This window comes from Peromyscus californicus, unplaced genomic scaffold (genome assembly GCF_007827085.1).
Source record: "Peromyscus californicus insignis strain IS unplaced genomic scaffold, ASM782708v3 Scaffold_15__1_contigs__length_86483966, whole genome shotgun sequence".
NCBI lineage: Eukaryota > Metazoa > Chordata > Mammalia > Rodentia > Cricetidae > Peromyscus > Peromyscus californicus.
The window spans coordinates 63,930,120-63,951,103 of record NW_026294447.1 but is presented as its reverse complement, the minus strand read 5'-3'; the positions used below and the strand labels follow the sequence as shown (position 1 = coordinate 63,951,103).

The 20,984-nt window shown below is 38.5% G+C and overlaps 1 gene segment (V, D, J or C); it reads left to right on the top strand.

Annotated features, from left to right (window-relative positions):
* Nucleotides 1-6,249: 6,249 nt before the first annotated feature.
* On the top strand, nt 6,250-20,696 carry LOC128110403 (Ig heavy chain V region VH558 A1/A4-like). The segment is given in 4 exon segments: nt 6,250-6,295; nt 6,379-6,678; nt 12,426-12,506; nt 20,560-20,696. Coding segments are annotated over 4 exon segments (564 nt in total).
* The last annotated feature ends 288 nt before the right edge of the window (nt 20,697-20,984 follow it).

Sequence of the window (20,984 nt, the reverse complement as noted above, 5' to 3'; positions counted from 1 at the left end):
GAGCCAGCAACCGAAGCTGCCATTTCAGTCCTAGTAATGCCGCAGTTTAAAGTAATAGATTCATAATAAGGCAGATTTAGATGGAATAAGACTTTTTTTTTTTTTTTTTTTTTGGTTTTTCGAGACAGGGTTTCTCTCTGTAGTTTTGTGCCTTTCGTGGAACTCACTTTGTAGACCAGGCTGGCCTCGAACTCACAGAGATCTGCCTGCCTCTGCCTCCCGAGTGCTGGGATTAAAGGCGTGCGCCACCATCGCCCGGTGGAATAAGACTTTTAATGGTTTACAGAGTATGTAAAAATGTATGTAGGCTTGAAAGCGAGAAGAGAAAGGATATAGGCAGTTATATAAAGAAATAAAAAGTTTTAAAAAATAAAGTCTTTAAAGAAAAAGGAAAAGTAATATAAAAAATAAGCCACATAAAGATAGATATAACACAGAGAGTCTGGATTGTGTTGTCTTTGGGATTTTTAACTGCAGAGAGACATTTGATTGTAAAAGCTGCTCAGTTAAACCAATATATATATATACTTAAAGGTATCTCAACGTCAAAATGTGGATTTAAGGATATGTTGCTTTGGAAAGGGGGCTCTGCTTTTGTTTCCACAAAGAAACTATGGATTTGTTCCAGTTAAGATGGATCAGGTTTGACCAGCCAAGACCCCCTGAAAGGTCTCTGATGACACCCTGCCTCAGATGGCCCAACAACCAGAATGGCTTCAAGGCAATTGGATCATACAATGCAGCCTCAGAGACTATTCCATTCAAGACTTAACTATAATTCTTAATTTTCTCAGGATCGCCATAAGATTGCCAACGCCCTCATCCAGCACAAAGTAGTATGAGAAACTATGCTCAAATTCCCAAAATATTGTTTAAAAAAGTTTATTTTCATTTAAAGAGAGTTAATTATAAATACAATCACTTTCTACAAAAAGGGGGGATAGTATAGATATGATAGGATAAAAGGGTAGATCATTGAACCTACTTTTAAAGAACAACAGCTTGTTTGAAATGTTTTACATTGCTATAGATTTTAGTTTATTGATAAAAATTTAAAGTTAATTTTATATATATATATATATATATGTATGTATATATATAAGAAATTTTAATTAATATAAGCCGCTGGGTGTTTACTTGGGTCTGAGTGACTGTGGACCAGGTGGGACACTAGAAAACTTTCAACAACAGGGTTGAGTGATCAATGAAGAGGAGGTGGAAAGATGGTAAGAGCCACAAGTGATGGCCCATGTCCAAGCCAGAAGGGACCCAATGCTGAGAGGTAGAAATGTATAAGGGCTCCCACTACTATCCAAAAGTTATCTGCAATTTGTACCCACTAGCAAAGGAGAAAAATTAGTCTTATTCAATGGAGTGTCACTGGCTATATTAACTACCTTCATGGTAAGCCCCGTGCCCAGGACTTAGACAAAAGAAAACTAACACAATAACAGTTTACACAGTTTTTGTCTTATATAACTTTGTTAGTCTTTTTTGTTGTTTCATTAGTATTTTTGAGCTGTGTGTACTTTGGTTTCTGATTTCATGTTCTTGTGACTGTGTGTGTTTAGGAAATAGATATATTGGTAGGTAGATAGGTAGATAGTTTCTTATTTTTTTGTTTGTTTGTTTAAGAGTGAGAGAAATAAAGGTTGCAGAGTTATATTGATAGGTGGCAGAGGGGAATTATATGATCAGAATATATTATTTAGAAACAATTTTTAATAAAGAAAATTTAAATAAAACAAACTGGAATCTCCCCCAAAACAGTTTTGTATTTATGTTTACTCAATACCTAAGAACATTTCAGATAGACAAAACATATTTATTTATGTTCCTGACATGTACAAGTACTACCAGGTTGGAGAGTTCACAATACAACTCTGAAACCTTTATTTCCATTGTAAGAGGAGAATTTCTCCATGAACCCATACCCTTCAAGCAGGCAAATACTCCTATCCACCCATGATAACATCAGCATTGCACCACAATGGACTATGAAGTGAATCATTATTATAGACACTACCCAAACCAGAGCAGAAGAAGCTGCAATGCCAAGATACCTGGCACCCTGACTAGGATATGTAAGTGTTCCTCTAAAACAGCATATTGCCCTGATGGTGCTGCTCTGTGAACTGAAGTCCCCAGGACATCAAACCATTTCTGAGCAGTAGTAGAAGAGAAGCCATGCAACTGTCTGGTTCCAGCTGCTCCTCTGTCCCATAATATTAGACACAACTGATGCATAATCCTGAGTTAGAAAAGAACATACAGGAATAAATTGGCTTTTTGTAGCATGAATTTTTGTGTTAATATGTGGAGTTACATTTCAGACATCTAAACAGACATACTTACAAAATTCTGTGTAGCGCTCTTGACTTTTCTCATTCTTGTAAACACCTTTCAAATTTATCCTTCATTGTGAAAACATTTAGCTCCTAAAAAGCTTTACTAACACATTCTCTGTCGAGGAATAAGAGGATCCTGAACTTGGAGAGGCAGACAGAGAGATAAAGCTGTCTAAGGAGACAGAACCTCTACCCATGAGGATCCTTGTCAGAGATATCTTCTCTCTCCTTTCATTCCCTTAATTAATGCAAATGCAGTATGGGAAATATATTGAGTCACAGTTTAAACTGGCTTGACTTTTATCTCCTCTATGTGAATATATGTCTCTTGAGGTGTTAACTGGTCTGTGATTACTACAATGGTGCCTCCTCTTTCTGTTGATTCCTGTATTTGAGTGTCTCCGGAATTCATAGATGGATAAATGGGGGGGGGGGCTGCATCTGAGTTCAAGATTCACTGTGCTTTTCTGAGTTCAGGTGCTCTGACCCAGTTGTAGCCAGATGAAGGCTGCAAAGACCCCATTCTCTCCTCTTGTCACCTTAGTACAAGTGGGAACTGCTGGAACTGGATCCACCAGAGAGGAGCCTGGGATTGAGAGGGACATTGATGATCACGTAGGCACAATTTCAAAACAGTCTCTGAAACATCCAGTCAGCATCTCCTGATAAACAAGAGCCATTTCTCCCAGCAACTGAGCTCTGTGAGCGCTGAAGTTTCAGGGATGTGTTACTGCTCCAGGGAGACAGTGCGACTTCAGTGTAAGCCATGACAGACCAACCTGCAGGGGAGCTCCTGACCAGCAGGGGGCACAATGGAGCCAAGAATCCCCAGTAGAGAGATGAGGTTGGTGTGTGTGTGGGAACTCTGTATCCTCTGTGGTTTCCTTTCTTAAAGTTTTTTTTAGCTCACCTGCACCTGCTGTGAGTGACAAGTGATGTGTCCATGCTCAAAACAAAGATTCTTTGTTATACATTTCACAGGTTTAAATTTTCTTGTTTATTTTACTCAGTTTTAATTTATTTTTTATAATATTTTTTGAAAATAAATTTTCAAACAATATATTTTAATTACTGATTTCCTTCTTCCAACCTGTCCTAGATCCTTCCTGCTTCTCCACCACCCAGGTCCTCACCATTTCTTTCTCTCTGTAGAAAGCAAACACATAGACAAAACAAAATAAAATAAAACAAATGATTTTAAAAGGCTTAAAAATAGACAAACAAGCATATGAAAACAACGAAACACACAAGAACACAATTCTGGGACCATGGTATACAGGCAAAAGACAATTTAGACAAAAAGAAATGCACAAAGAAGTGATAAGATAGAAAATATCTATAAAAATACCATTAAGGTCATTCTGTGTTGATCATCTACTGCTGGGCCTGCATCCACCCTTAAGTGTGGTTAATGTACCCAATGAGACTCCATTAGAGAAAACTAATTCTTCGTTTGCAAATATCAATGGCTGACATGTCTTGCTTTGGGTTGAGATCCCGTGTCTGTGTCTCTCTCAACACTGGAACCCCATCTGGACTGGATCCGTGCAGGCGTTGCGCCTGCTGTAACAGTCTCTGTAGGTCCATATGTGCATCAGTCCTGATATGTCTGGAGGATAGTTTCCTAAGTCATCCACCTGTTCTGGCTCCTACAATCTACTGGGTTTTTAATTTTTCCCAGAGAAAATTCTAACTATTGAGTTATTGTGAGCAACTGAGAGAAATGTCAACACCTCACACTGATTTCAGCACCTGTAGGGCCTCTCTGACCATTAACTCATAAAGCGTTATCATGTACCTGGCACTGTGATATTCAATTGATAAGTCATGATTTTGGGAAACAGCACTGGTCACCCGTGCAGGTACCTCTGTTCAAAGGCTCACAGGTTAAAAAAAAATACAAAGCTTATCCATGAGCTTTCTACTCAGCTTTCTGCAATAACTCAGATAACCACCGATCATGATGAGAATGAGAGCACTGAGACAATGCTAACAGCTAAACTACAAGTCTCCTCTAGCTATAGCCAGCTTTGCTTAGAGTTTTCTTAAATTTATTATTTTTAATAAAATATTGTATCATCAGATCCATAAAACCATACCATAATCTGATCACACACACACAAAATGTCAATCCAAAGAAAATTGCAAATTTAGAACTAGGCCACCATGAATTGTTCATTATTTTCCTATGTTTTGTTATAGAAATAACAAGTGTAATTTCTGTTTCTCTTTACTCCAGAGTGCACTTTCCTTTACTCCCACTGTTCTGCTTTTGTTTTCTCACACCACACATGTTCCATGTCCTCTAAAGCTTTATTTTTTAACTTATTCTGTAAGATCCTGCATTCACACATAGCTTTCTTATCATCCCTCATTTTGGTTTGCTTTACACCATGCCTGATCTCTCAATTTCAAATACCACTCTGTGTTTGAACCTTTCTTTCTCCAGTATCCTCCTTCTGGTTTCATTTTATTAGACTCTCTCCCTTAATTCCTTAGACCACAATGACCTAATTTTAGTGACTTTGCTTCACAAATTAAACCCACAAAGCAAATATTCAAATCTGGGAGAAACGTATGAGTGAGAACATGAAGCATTTTTTTTCATAGACCTTGGTGACCTCACTTAGCACATGTTTTTCCAATTCCATCCACTTACTTATAGAGTTCATGTCTATATGTTCCACATTTTCATTATCTATTTGTCCTTTGTTGGGAATCTAGGTTGATTCCATTTCCCAGCTCCTGTGAATAGAGTGGCAATAAACATGGATGTGCAAGTGTCTCTATATTTGGATGTAGAAGCATTACAGTACATTCTTGGAGGGATAATGCAAGGGTACAGTATAGTTTTACTTAACATTTTTGATGAAATTTCCAAGTTGGGGCACTAGTATACACTCTCATTAACAGTGAATGAGGATCATCCTTTTTCCACATCCAAGCATGTATTTTTTATCATTTATTTTCTTGTTTATAATCATTCTTCCTAATGTAAAAATGGAACATTAAAGTTGTTTTTATCTGCACTTCACTGTGAGCTAAGGACTCTATTTGCAGACCATAGAGAAACCAACCATAAACTGAATTGGAAATTCTCCCTGCTGCCTAGGTTTCCTAGTGCAGGAAAGTGCTATTTAGCCTTCAGGGGGAGAAAAGTCATCCATGATCTTACACTATACAAGACCTTACTGTCTATAGTACCAGCCTCCCAGAAAAATGCACCCACTAGTGCCTGAATGGTATGCGGTGACCAACTGCTTTCTAATTGAATTCATTGCCTGTTCCACAGGAAAGACTGCATCCCAGGTAGACATGTTCGAAAGTCCTTGGCTTGGAAGTTTATTTTCATAAGTTATCGTAATAATGTTGTAATAAATATCAATGTACAAATATTTCTGAGGTATGTTCTCTTTAGGTCATTTCCTTGAGATATTTCTATGTGAACTTTAGGAATGGCAAATAGTAATTGAATGTATCTAAAAGGAAGTTTCAAATTCTCTTAATTTAGCAGATTTTGGAATTTCCAGTCACCACCATCACCATCACAACCACATTCTTAATCTTGTCACAAAGTGGAGCAACTTCCACAGGCCTGAAATATATTGAGAGCTTAGGCCCTAATGTTACACCCACAGCATCTGCACAGGGCTGAGGGCAAGGGTATGGGATGCATTTCCTCAGAGAGGATTAGGACTTGGAACTCAGCATCCTGCTGCCTGACCCAAGTGTCCTCTAACTACTTCTTCTCCAGCTGGACTAAGCACTTATCTAAGAAGTACCCTGCTCATGAATATGCAAATTACATGAGTCTATAGTGGTAAATACAGAGATGTCCACATCCCAGAACAACGTATGGTCAGTGTCCTCTCCACAGTCACTGAGCACATAGGTCCTCACCATGGGATGGAGCTGGATCATCCTCTTCTTCATGTCAGTAACTACAGGTAAGGGGCTTTCCAGTTCCAAACCTGAAGAAGGAACAGGGACTGAGGTGACACTGACATCCACTCTGTCTTTCTCTCCACAGGTGTCCACTCCCAGGTCCAGCTGCAGCAGTCTGGGGCTAAGCTTGGGAAACCTGGTTCCTCAGTGAAGTTGTCCTGCAAGGCTTCTGGCTACACCTTCACTAGCTACTTTATGCACTGGGTGAAGCAGAGGCCTGGACAGAGTCTGGAGTGGATTGGATGGATTTATCCTGGAGATGGTGATACTAAGTACAATCAGAAGTTCCAAGGCAAGGCCAAACTGACTGCAGACAAATCCTCCAGCACAGCCTACATGGATCTCAGCAGCCTGACCTCTGAGGACTCTGCGGTCTATTACTGTGCAAGAAACACAGTGTTACAACCCACATCCTGAGTGTGTCAGAAACCCTGGGGGAGCAAGAAGCTGCCCTGGAACTGAGATGACAGAGAAGATTAGCCTGGAGACTTGCTCAAAAATAATCATTCTGAGTGTCCATTTGTCTGTCATTTCACAGTCTTATAGAATCTTTGTCAACTTTTCAAAAGGGAAAATGCTGGGAAAAAAGTGATGGTGATTCAGGATGCCCCTAGAGTACACCATACTTTGACCAACCTCCATTCACATGATTACTTTTTAATAAACTAAAATAGGACAAACTGTGGCAATATATTATGATATGAATATCTCTTAAATCTAGGGGACTGGAACTGTTGCTGGAGTAGCTGAGAATACGCTACAATATGAATTAGGCAAGTAAAAGACAAAATAACAGCATGTGTGCAAACTAAGCCCCTTTCATAGTCCAATTTGGTTTCCCTAAAACCAGCAAAGGCAGTTTGTTGGAAGGGATCCCCATAGATTTTGGAGTAGGTGTTTTAATCTCTCCTATGAAATCTAATTTTATGTCTTTAGTTGTTGATACATCTGATCATGAATTGCTTTTGGAAGTAGTATTAAAATCTTTATTGTTTTAGGATTAGGGATGGAGCTGAGTGTCATTGTGGAGTCCCCAGGGTGTGGAGTCTGCTACTTTGACAACAAGCTGGGCTCCTGCTCAGATAGCACTGGGGAAAGAGCAGTGGGATTCCAAGCTGGGAATGTAGAGACCTGATCCTGTCATCAGCAGCCCTGGGTGCTCATTCCCCTGTTTCCTGAAATTGGATTATCTTTGTCACCACTATCCACACAGACTGGACCAGTGAAAATGAATCTTACACTGTGAAGGTGTTTTAGAGGGAGGTTTACTACCCTGAGGATGATTAACAAGTTTTAGTTTATATTAGTTTTGTAAATGGTCTGTTCCTTTCCCATTTGAAACATATAGGAGGCCACAAGGACACAACCAGAATCTGAGCCTCATGTTCCTCTGGGCAATCATTTTGACCTGCTTTTATAAAATTAGCAATTATGTGAGAGTTATTAGCAACTGCACAATTAAGCTTTTTACAGTTAATTTTAATGAGCAGATGTATGAGACAAGGTGGAAGCAGCTCCTTTATTATCTGCCTGCCACTCAATAGCTTGTTGGATATGTTGGACAAATTCATAAAGGGCTCAGTAGGTTTCTGTCTATAGTGGGAAAGATGTCTGTGGAGTGTTAATATGAGGAACTTTGTTCCAAATCCTTTTAGCAGCTTGGCTGCTTTGGCTGTGAACCACTTGAGGGCTGGCAAGCTGGTGGGCCACTGTTTGGAAGTTTCCTTGTGTGATAATTTGACAAGCAATGTTTATACAGGTCCCTGCCTTTGGTTATGACCAGCAGTGGACAGGCATTCTTTCATTCATTTCTGAAGCCACAGACTAAACTGATGGGATAGTGAGAGCTGTTTTCATAAGGGCTTGTCAGGCTAAGGTATCATTTCATACATATTTGCCAAAACATCTATTATTTCTGTAGGGAAATGACTCTCAACCACATTTTCTGTAACATTATTTTTGAGGACTTTCTGTGTGGAGAATGTGGGGGTGGTGTTCATGGGCAGGATTCTTCATACTTCTCTAGTGACTGAAAACACAGTCTGTAATTGTCCTACCTGAGAAACTTCTTTAAGACTTTTGTGGGTAAAAATCATTATTATCTTAACATCCTGAAGGGACATATGCAGAGAATATGTCCTTGCAGAGAAGACGCAAGAGATTTGGTAGGAAGACATTATTTTCTGAGACTTCCTTTTCCTTTGGTGAGACTAACCAACTAGCCTAAGCTGGTTCCACAGGATTAAATGTTTTAATATATCTGGTCCCATAGAGCAGCACAACTTATCGTCATTTTTCCCCTCAAGATTCTGCATGAGTCTCATGGTCAGTATAACATGGCTGGTTCTTAGTAACAGTCAATACTTGATGACTTCATCTTAAATACATTCTGGCTCCAATTCGTTTATGTAAGTTTTGTAGTTTCTTTGACACATTGACACCAAACTCAGATTCATCAGTATTGTTTCCACATCACAATAAGGAGATCAATCAAAGAACTTCTCCTTGACATCACTTAATCAAGAGCAAGCCCAGTTTTGAATGGCCTAGTTGAGTCTTCCTGTGTTGTCTTCTGTTGTCCGTCTTGTGGGCATCTGAATTTCTCTTTCTATCTCCATCTCCTCCTCTGCACCTCTTTCTCTGTCTCCCTGAGCCCACTTCTTTGTCTCTGTCTCTGTCTGTGTCTGTCCTTAACAAAGATCTTTACTCTTTATTTATTGAACAGTACGGAATACATCACATCAGAAAAGAATCAGGGATATTAGACATAAATCTTTAACAGAATTTTACTAGGGATTAATAACTTTTTCAGCTGACTCAAATAATAAACAGTACTACAAACATCTTTTTATTCAAACAATATCTGCATATTATTTTCAGCTATTCTGGATACTTGTTTTACAAAATTTATTGAAAACTATAGTTTATGTTTTCAGCAAATGGTTATTATAGCATACATACAATCATATGCATCAGTCTTGATTCAGGAGCATGGAAGAGCACACAAAATAAGGTTAGAGCTATGCATTATCTCATTGTGTAAAAGCTGGTTATATGGGAAATCTTAGGCAAGTAAGGTTGGGTGTTACAATGTTCTATTAAAGTCAGGTTAAACAGACTGAGTACACAGTAATATCACATTCTGAATAATTCCAAAGAGTATCATTCACTCTGGCTGTGTGGTCCAGCAAAATTTTCAGTCTCTTCAAGGATAAGAGATATTTTTATCAAAATGTATTACCACAAAAGCACATTTTCTGTAAGCTGGATAAATGTATTATTAAAACATTTTCACAGAACTCATGGGTTGATACAATGCATGTACATGTTAATTGTTAATAGTTCTGAAATTATGCATTATGCAATATTCTCTAGTCTCATATTTGGTGCCTTCCCAGTCTCAGTACTCTGACCTACACTCTAAAGTCCTTACAGAACATGGACCTACACTGATACAGCATCATCTCTCATACAGTACTTTGGGTAGCTGGTAGTCATACTTCTATAAAGCATGGGGTTTTGAATATAGTGTGAATAACAACCAGCATTGGAGACCTTGGGTACTTGGTAATCTCAAGGGTTTGATTCAATAAGAAGACTCTTTAGCTCAGAACAATAACTTTTCATTCTCCTCTAGCAAACATTCCTCCATGATAAACATTAATGCCATTTGCTTAATATGTATGCAACCATGTGGGGAATACATTGTGGCAGGCATTAATCCCATAACAATTATATGTTGAAGATTATGTAAATCTATATTGAGTGTAAAATACTGTATGAAAAACCAGTAATTTTGTAATATATACTCCTGTCTTCCTCCAACAGGAAAGCAGGGATTGACCATGAGGCAGGGGAATCTTCCACTTCAGTCCTCTGTATTGAATGGGACTCTCCAATGTACTGGGAAGGCATCTGTCAAGTGGCTATGAGAACGTGATTCAAGTATTTCTCTAACATCTGTTGGGCAAGCCATATTAAATTACTCAGGAACCTCATAGCACGTATGGGAGAGATCTCCAAAGACAGTCCTGAAAGTCTGAAAGATTGAAAAGGGTATCCCTAAGACTGAGATATACTGTAGAAAATTTATTATACTTTGCCTTCTGCCCAGAAGAAGCAAATGATTCATTATAATTTGATTCCAAGCCTATGAGAGCTAATTTTGTATAGTTACCACCTAGAGGTGTTATTTAAATCACAGTATTCCCTAAAAAATGTATTTTAAGTAGTTTGTATTGGGAATTCAAGGAAGAAATGTAATTTCATTTTCTTGTTTTCTTTTACAAAATAACAAACTTACTATGTGCTATAAAAATTATCTCCTTTTGAGTCTTTCATTTAGTTATCTGGTTATTAGCAGCATTATCTCTTACTAAACAAGGTATTTTACATTGGGCATATGATAACCCATCACAGATTTATACTCTATGTGAGATTAAGAAGAAATTTCTAGCAGATCTTATGGAAGACCAGAAGAACCTGAGCTCTGGCATCTCCGCCTGTAAATACAGAGGTCTCAAAACTCAATCATTCTTCTGATCTCTAGGGAAAAATTTGCCTCTTCAGTGGAGGGGAGTACACAAGTCTCTTCTCACACAGGCCTGAGGCATCTGGAGAAGGAAAGGATTGGTCTAGAAGATTGTTGTGATGGTTTGAAAGAAAATGGCCCCAAAAGGAAGTGGTACTATTAGGAGGTATAGCTGTGTTGTAGTTTGTGTGGCATTCTTGGAGGAAATATGTCACCATGCGCAAGGATTTTGAGCTCTCCAATGCTTAAGATATGACCAGTGTCACAATTAATTTTCTGTTGTCTGCAGATCAAGATACGGAACTCTCAGCTCCTTCTCTAGGACCATTTCTATTTGATGATGAGAAAAGATTAAACCTCTTAAAATAAAAGCTAACCACAAATAAACAATTTTCAATATTAGAGTTTCCATGGTCATCATTGTAGAAGAATTTCTAAACAGTCTTATTAAATAAGAAACACAGAGCCAAATACAGAGGTAATAGCCTAAGAGATCAGAGAAATAGCAAATAGCCATAACTTGCCTTAACTTACCACCACGCTGTAGCTTTCCCAGAGAGAGCTTCTTCCTGTCTAAACTGAGCTTTTATTGCCTTCCTGTTCTGCCTTCTCATTGGCTCTAAGCCCAGGCACATCACTTCCTCATCACTGCCTGTCTATACAGACCTCTAGGTCTCTATGGTTGGTACTGGGATTAAAGGCATAGTGTCACCACACTTGGCTGTGTCCTTGACCACACAGAGACTCTTCCTGCCATGTGATTGGATTAAAGGCATGTGCTACCACTGCCTGACTTCTGTTTTATGGCTTGTTATGACCCCTGATCTGCAGGCAAACTTTATTCATTAATATACAAATAAAATCATATTTCAGCACAATTAAAATATCACCACACATCATGTCTCTTCACAGCAATAGAAACCCTAAGACAATAATACTGCTGGCTCTGCCTTTCTTTCTGTTTCAGCTTCCCAAGGTTGGGGTCCTGTCTATTGACCATTGGTTCTTGATAAGTTTCGAGTGTGGTGACTATCAAGGGCTATAGGTACCTGGATCTGGTCTCATAAATACATCATAGGATCTGTCCTCACATGAGCTGTCTATGACTGAATATTCTATCACAAGCTGAAATTTATTGACACTGAATTTTCCAAGCTTTGGAAAAGGGGGTACACTGCTGGGAAATGAAATTATTGTGGAGTCACAAAATAAAACCCATCCTTTATCAGCCTCATTTCCACTTCCAGAAACACAGTTAAGGACCAGTTATTCCTGAGTTTTATATCTTTGATGGCACAGGTTACAGCTTTGCATTATGGTAAGACACAGGGAAGAGACATCACTGTATGGCACAGGACACCCCCTCCACATACACACACACATACATTTTATCTGTTCTTAGATCCAGCAAGGCCACTTAGGACCTCTTGATTTTTGGCTCTGTTATGTTTGTGGAGTCTGTGTCTAATCACTTCTGTCTCTGTATACCAGTATGTGTTTTTGTTTTTGTTGTTCTTAATTAGGAAAACTCATATTCATGTTACACAAATGCATAATGTCACTTTCAGGAACAGAAATGTCTCTGCCATTGATAGAATGGTTACGTTTTGAAAATTTCCATCACACAATGGGATTCTGTGTTTTAAACACACTTTTGAATCAGATCAAAGTCAGAAAGTTGTGTAAACAAGACCCAGTGACAAAGTTCAATAATTTGTTTCCAGTTTGTCCTGGTTCTTCTCACACATGTGAGCGCCTCAGGCTGAGAGCCGATTGGGGTGTTTATTTTCATGCTGGTACATTTATTTTCCTCCTGGAATTTATTCTCACAGTTCATCATAATCCTTCCTTAACTTACTCTGGGCCTTTTCCAACAGGTCACATGATACTCAGGAAGATTTTCCTCACCAGGTATTGTGGACAGGAATTTCTTATTCTCTAATGTATGATATCCTCCAGATGTCCTTTGTGCAATGTACAAGGTGTCAACAGCATCAGGGACTTCAAATATAAACCACAGAGTCAGGATTGAAAGAAAGAGGAATTCTTCTCACTTTGAATTTGGGGAACTATCAACAGAAATATTAAGAGTGGTATGAATATTGGATTGCTGTTAGACTTGAACAGTCTGGACCAATGCAAGTTTCTCAGGGTGACTTCTCTATGAACAGGATGGATTTCTCTAAAACAGCCAAAGCTTCCATCCTCCACAGAACTCCATCTTATGGCTGCCCTGATGTATCACAATAACACAGAGTTGATAGGGTGGTATTTCTGAGACACTGTGCATAACTACATGGGACTGAGATTAATCTAATGGAGACTATGTTCCATCAAGGTAAACTCAGACATACACAATCCACTACTCTATATTATGGTTTACAAATGACAACAAGTTCACATAATCAATAACATTGCTAAAACTTATTGCTATGAGACAGCAAAAATGAAGCAAATTAAATAAACCAGTTGTGCAGAGCCTGGGGAGCAGGTGCAGGCAGGGGCCAACAAGGGTGTTTCTTGATTCTACCCAGAGTTTATTCCTCTCAGTTAACCACATACAAGTCCAGGAAACCATGTCCTATGTCAGTTAGAACCCTTGCCTTGAAGGACACAAGATCTGACAGAGATCACTGCAGTTAGTTCCTCAAATCTATGTCACTCTCCTGGGAATATTACAGAAACAAAAAGAACTCAATTTGAAAGCCCAATTAAGTCACCATAAAGACAATTTATCTCATAGTAGAATGAATTCCTCAATTGGAACCCTAGTACCTGAGAACCTTGTTCCATGGAGAGGCAATTTTAAGGCTCTTCATGCTGAATTCACCCCCAGTCAGTATAGAGTGTCATGTGCTGAGGAGGGGCAGACTGGAGACAGGGAAGGACATCAGAGCAAGATGCTAGAATGGAGGCCCTAGATTTCTCTATGTACTCACAGACATGTTAATTTATTACTTGAGCATATTTGAAATGAGTGACCTGATATAGAAAAAAGCTTCATGAAAGAAAGCCCACACAAGACTAATAATGTAGATGAACAGTCTTATTAAATAAGAAACACAGAGCCAATTGCAGAGTTAAAAGCCCAAGAGGTCAGAGCAATAGATAAGAGCTAAAAACCCTTTCTTACCCTTCACTGCGGCTGCTGTCCTTGCCCTCAGCAAAAAGACCTACTTCCTGTGTATCTGTCCTTTTATTGACTTTCTGTTCTGCCTTCTCATTGGTTGTAAACCCAACCACATGACCTCCACATTACTGTCTGTCTACACAGACCTCTAGGTCTTGAAAGGTTGGTATTGAGATTAAAGGCATGTGTTTGCATGCTGGCTGTATCCTTGAACACACAGAGATCTGCTTAGCTCTGCCTCCGAAGTGCTGAGATTAAAGGCGTGCGCAACCACCACCACCACCACCACCACCACCACCACCACCACCACCACCACCACCATCCAGTTTCTGCTATGGCTTGCTATTAGCTCTGACCCCCAGGCAACTTTATTTATTAACATACAAATAAAATCACATTTCAGTACAAATAAAATATCACCATATAATAATAAAACACAAAGTTCAAATATTTAAAAATTATTTGCAGAAAAATAATACTCTATAGAATATGTGCAGCTTTGTTTCCCAATACTGGGTATTACACACCAATTGTTTTCTGTGAATCTACACTAAGCTAATCCTTGAAACCAATTTCTTCAATTTAATATCTGCACTCAATATTTATAAAGTGTGTTTCTCCTTGTAAAATTATCAAAAATGTATTACAATGCTTCTGTGGAGCACATAAGGCAGAGGGCTGTCTGTGGTAAAAACATAATAAAACAAGACTTGGAATTATATCATGAATATGTAACAAAATAAATAATTATTTCCCTGTAACTTAAGTTTTGTCTCTTTCATCTGCTCTAGGCATCCATATTCCTAATGTTTCAACAGCCAAGTTCATTATAAGAAAGGGACATGTAGAGATGGCCTCCTTGTGCTCATGAAAACCAGCCCAGGCCTGATGCTGCAGCTCAGACTGAGGAGCTCAGCCCTAGATTCCCAGGTCTTCCCACTCAGTGTTCAACACTGAACACAGACCACTCACCTAGGAGTTGGGTATGAGAGATTTTCTGTTGCTTAAAAGTGTTTAATTAAAATATTTTTAAGAATTTCTTTACCTGAGTGCTATAACCATCAATATTCCCACTCAAATTCCCCTCATATCCATCCCTCACTCTATCTCAAATTCATGACTGCTTCATCTTTAATTAATATTTTACGTGTGTATGTTTCTGTGTGTATTTAGTCTATTGATCCCAGTTAGTTGTGTATAAGCACATGAGTTTAGAGCTGACCATTGGGATTGAATAACCTACAAGGGAGCTTGTACTTGAAGGAAACTGATTCTTCCTCTCTCAGCAGTCATTGATTACTTGTAGCTCTTCATTTAGGGGTAAGGGCCTGAGAGGTTTCCCTGTATACTTTGGAAATCTAGTTTAGGAAGCAATATTGTCAAGATTTCATGGATGAAGCATCCCTGTCCTGTCTAGAAAATACCATCTCACAGAGACATCCTTGTCCTTGAGACCCTACAATCTTTCTTCCCTCTCTTCCAGGATTCTCCCTGAGCCTTATGTGTAGAGTTTACATTGAAGATGTATCAAATGTACTTGGGCATCCCAGGGTCACTTGTTCTCTTCATGTTTACCTGATATAGATCTCTGTAATAGTCTCCACCTGAAAGCTTTTTTATAAAAGCTTCTTTGATAAGGGAGTGGAAGCTTTTAGTTCAAGTTATAATAATAAGTTTTTAAAATACAATTATAAAACATATTTGTGTCTTGCAGGCTGGTCACTACTGTAGGTCCAAGTGTTTGTAGCTGGGTTGGTGTTTCCCTTTCTCCTTTGGTAGTATGCAGTGTATCTTTGGTTGGAATAACCAATGAAAATATGATTTTATTTCAGGCTGACTTTATAAGATTGAACCCATTCCCAACACTGCTCAGGTAGCCAAGAACACGAGGTTAGATGTACCAGGTGGAAAACAATATTACTATTTATAGTATGAAGGAGGCATGGGGATGAAAGATTCTGCAAACATCAGGCAGTTGCTAAATTTTCAGTTCACATATCCCTGATTCCTTCAATCATCTCTTGTCATAGACTCTTGGAATATGAAAAAGTACACAGTTAAGCTGGGAATCAGTCTGATAAATAAAATATTCTGTGGATTAAGGACTCACCATGTTCTGTTCTAACATCACATACCACTTTGTGGAGACCAGCAGGTGATCCCCTGATTAGCAGGGAGCTATAGCTCTCAGTGCCCAGGTCTCTGTGAACCATGTTTTGCTTCTTCCTGATGATTCCCTTCCTGCCACTGAGTCTTGTTTCAGGAATGTTCTTCCCTTGCTGGACCTCTATTATCAAGAGCCTGCACATTAACCCTACTCTTCAGGCTGGTGAGACACAGTAACTGTCTCCTCTGTGGATTACTGGCTCCCTGTTGTGAGATTTTTGATTGCACTGTGTAAAAGTATGTCACTGTGACTTTTCTAATAAAAAGCTGAATGGCCAATAGGAAAGCAGGTCTTCCAAGCTCAGATGCTGCTGGAAAGAAGCGGGGGGGGGGGGGGGATTCCAGGAACACAGAGCATTAAAAGATTTAGGTTAATTTAAGATATAAGAGCTAGTTAGAAACAAGCCTAAGTGATTGGACAAGCTTTCATAATGAATAATAAATCTCTGTGTCATGACATGTGAGCAGGGTGGTGGTACAGATAGAGAGATGCAACAGCTTCCCTTCTATCTAACAGGGCTTTTTCTTTTCTTCTTTGAATCCTTTCTATGTTTATGGCATATATTATATTTCAAAGCCTTTTTGTATAAAATTATTTTTGATTTTGCTAAAATATAGTAAAGTGTGGAATATGAGATCCTAAGAAAACTCAGGAAAGCATGGAGACTTCAGTGTGATTCTGGAAATAATGACAGTGGGGTTCCTATCTAGAACAGAGTTTGAGATTTGAAATCAAAAGGGAGGGCTGACCAAGCTGCTGGACCCCAGAATCTTATCAAATTTAAAACGTCCCTTCCTCTTCCTGAGGTACATTCCAGGCTCAGATACGAACAATTAGACTTCTAACAGTTGCGTTCCTTCATCTGTCACCATTCCCAGACATACTCATATGTCTCACTTCACTTTTCTTAAGAAGAAAAAGCAATTTCTGAATCTTGTAGTTTTTGTTCATATTGACTGTTAAATTAATCGGACCCAGAATCATCTGCAAAACGAGTCTTGGGCATTCCTTTGAAGGATTATTTGGCTTTGGCTCAGGACAATTCTGTGAAGGAAATTCTAGACTAGGTAAATTGGGTTAGGAAGACCCACCCTAAGCACTGTCCACACTATTCCTATAGGTTTTGGTCCTGGGCCAAATACAAATAAGATAAGATCATAAGTATAAGCACTTATCAATTTCTGCCTTTGAATGTTGATGTAATATGACTCACTACATTAAGGTCTTGACTATGAATTAACTGACATGATGGACTGTACCTCAAACTATGAACAAAAATAAATCCTTTCTTCTAGGAGTTGTTATTGTCTTATAGTTTGCTCCTGCAATGCAGATAGTAACTAACACAGAAAATGATTATTAAGAAGTAGGGCTATTGCTGTGCTAAACTTAAATGCACTCTTAGTCAATGTTCAATTACTGTCAAGAGACACCATGACCAAGGCCACCCTTGTAAGAGAAGACACTCAACTGGGATCTTGCTTAAAGTTTCAGAGGATTATTCTATTATCATGGCAGGGAACGTTGTGGCATGCCTGACATTTGGTCAGTAGCTGAGAAATACATCCTGATCACAGGTAGAGAGAGAAAGACTGGACCTCTCAAGGGTTTTAGATCCTCAAATCCAACCTCCAAAGACATACTTTCTCCAACAAGACCACACTTACTCTTCTAATCCTGTCAAAGAGTACTAAACTCTGATGACTAATTATCATAGTCTAGAGGCCATTCTTTTTCAAACCACCACATGTGCTGACTGTGTTTCCTGATTCTGAAAGGCCACAAAATCTTTACCCTGTACCTTTTAAAATTATTTTTCTTAATTTGAGATTTTTGTCCATAACTGAGAATAGATTTTTCCCTATACCTCCTACATTAACATGACCCATTTTCTAACCTTTGAAGTTTAACCTGGATTACCAAACAGGAGATAACAGTATCTTGTCCTTTGAATAATTAGAAGGGGGAATCTCTACTAGACTAAGGTTATTACCATGTAATAATCTAAAATTTAATAGTACAGTGTTTGTGTTCTAAATGGTTCATCCTGGTGTTCCAGTTTTGTAAGAAACAGTAAAATGTTGTAAAACATTTGGATTTTATGAGATATGAATGGAAGGCATTATCGGCTTGTATTATCTTAGGGATGCCCATAAAAGGCAAAGCAAACCTGTAATATACATGAATAGCAGATTCCTCAGGATGAGTTGTGGCCCATGTCATGATTGAGAAAATATCTATAGACTGATGAACATATTTTTGCTTACCAAATTCTGGGATTTTAGTAGTATCCATTTGATAGATGTCATTTGGTCTCTCTGTGGGTAGAATCTTAGAAGGAAATAGTTTAGTACCCAATTTAAAATCATCAGGGCATTGCAGAACTACAATTTTTACTGATTCTTGGTTTGTTAAATTTTTGCTGCAGAAATGGACCACGATTGTGAGTTAGATCATGCCAATCAGTGGCCTTTGGACAGATGTACATAAAGACAGAGGGAAGACCAAAGTATCTTACAAGGTCCCATGCAAATGATGAGGAATTGTGAAGGCCTGAAACAAATTATTTCACAATACTGAAAAAAGTTTCAGATAGTGTTATCAATTGGGGGGTATGTAGGCTGTTTGTAACATAGGGATGGTAAGGGTAGTAAGACAGAATTAGTAACAATATTGACTAGAGAAGAGTGGTGCTCTAGGACTTTATTACTAAGTAACATTCATTCTGTTAGGATGAGCACAAACAAGTATGAAGAACTGAGTGATCTTAAAATGGAAAACCTATGCTAACAATGATGTCATTGCTTGTGCAAAACATTCAGCATGCAATTCCATTGCTAATAAGCAATTAGGTTCTTCTTCTAATGTAATAAGTCTTTTAAATGAATTTAAAATATACCAATAGTGAAGAAGAGTTGTGATCAATATGATATAAATGTTTGTAGATAATTCTCATTGAATCTTATCACTACACCAAAGGCCTCTAACCAGCTACTTTTCCTTATAAACAGGTTCAAGTTCCTCAAAGTTTTTCATCTAGGGGAGAATTCAGAGGCTCAGGTTGTATTGTAAATGTTAGGCTTTCTTTAGGTAGAATCAATAGCAGAAGACTATTTCAACAATGATAAGAAGAAACATCATGCACACGAAAGCATCTAAAAGGTACAACATATGTGTATGTGAGCTTGGCTTCAACAAGCCCCCTTTACAACAGGCCTTGAATATAGAACGTAGTTAAAGCACTTACATACAGAAATGGAAAATCAAGCATCATGATACACTGAAAAGTTTTCCATATAGGACAAAATTATACATGAGTGAAATGCACTTTACTCCTGATCATGCTGACACTTACACAACCTGATGTGGAGCATATACTTAGGGGCTAACACATGTGCCTACATCCACATGTATTTCTGTGCAGGTACACATGGATCATATACATTGGTATTAGCTCCACCAACTCTTTGGAGCTGGAGGTGGGTTATCCAGCTCCACAGCTGTCATTCACTAAGCTTATAGTAAATAAATTTAAGTCTTCATAAAGCATTAACCATGACATTACATAAATAAGATGATGCTGTGATTGGGGAATCTGGATTCAAACAGAGAAGAAAGAAGTCTAATGATACAGACAGAATTTTCCACCTAGAAAGATGCATGGCAAAGGGACTAATAACCTCTTTTAAGTATTTACATAGAAATTTATAGCTCATCCATGACACAAATGCTGAATTAGCAAAACATTATTTTGAATCACAGTCCAAATTTCCCTAAATTCTGTTCACTTCTCAAATATGAAAATATTTCATGTAGGTGGGAATTTTTCTGTAAGTATTACATTTGTTCCTCTTCCTGGTGCTGTGAGTTTTCTCTCTCAAGTACATCAAGCTGGATGATTTGGAAAATTCAATTGTATATCACTTGTGGATCCTGTCCATCACTTGTGCTGTCCCTCGCAACTCACTTCATCACCAGTGGTCACTGCTAAAGCTTGATCTAACAGCCCATGGAGAAAAGACTGTGGTTCATGGAGAAAACCTTTGAATCACAGCTCATTACCCATCCTTGAAATATTTACTCAGCATCATCATGTACATTACAATGAAGAGAAACAAGACCTTAGAACCCTTGAAGTGTGGTTCACTTTTTTGAACTCTGATGAAGTGACTAGATTCTCACTGGGATGAAAGATCTCTATCCACACAGATGCCAGGATGAAGCAGGGAATGCACATCTACAGGCAGGTTTAATTCTTGAATCTCACCCTCCAACTGACTAACATAGAAAAACTCTACCTGTTCTTTCTCAAAAAGGATAAGGTCTTGATCTAAGAAATACTATACCTCATTATTTTGCAAATTATAGAGTTTGTGATTATATATCCAGTGATATTCACACAGCCAACAGTATCACATTAATTCTCATTTGTCCACAGTGCACACAGGTTCTCACTGTGAACTGAACCAGATCATCCTCTACGTGGTGGCATCAGCTCCTGATAAGTGCATTACTAGGAGCAGGGCTGATGGGGAGCCAGGGACTGAAGTGATCATGGCATCTTTATACATGTGATGTCCACTCCTAGGTTCAGATGTGCTGTGGATATTGCTATGTATGCTTTGAATGTGTTGCTCTGATTGATTAATAAATAAAATGCTGATTGGCCAGTAGTCAGGCAGGAAGCATAGGAAGGACAAACAGAAAGGAGAATTCTGGGAAGAGAATGCAGAGTCAAGAGTTGCCAGCCAAACACAGAGGAAGCAAGATGTCAAGGCAGAACTGAGAAAAGGTACCAAGCCACGTGGCTAAACAGAAATAAGAATTATGGGTTAATTCAAGTGTGAGCGCTAGTCAATAGTT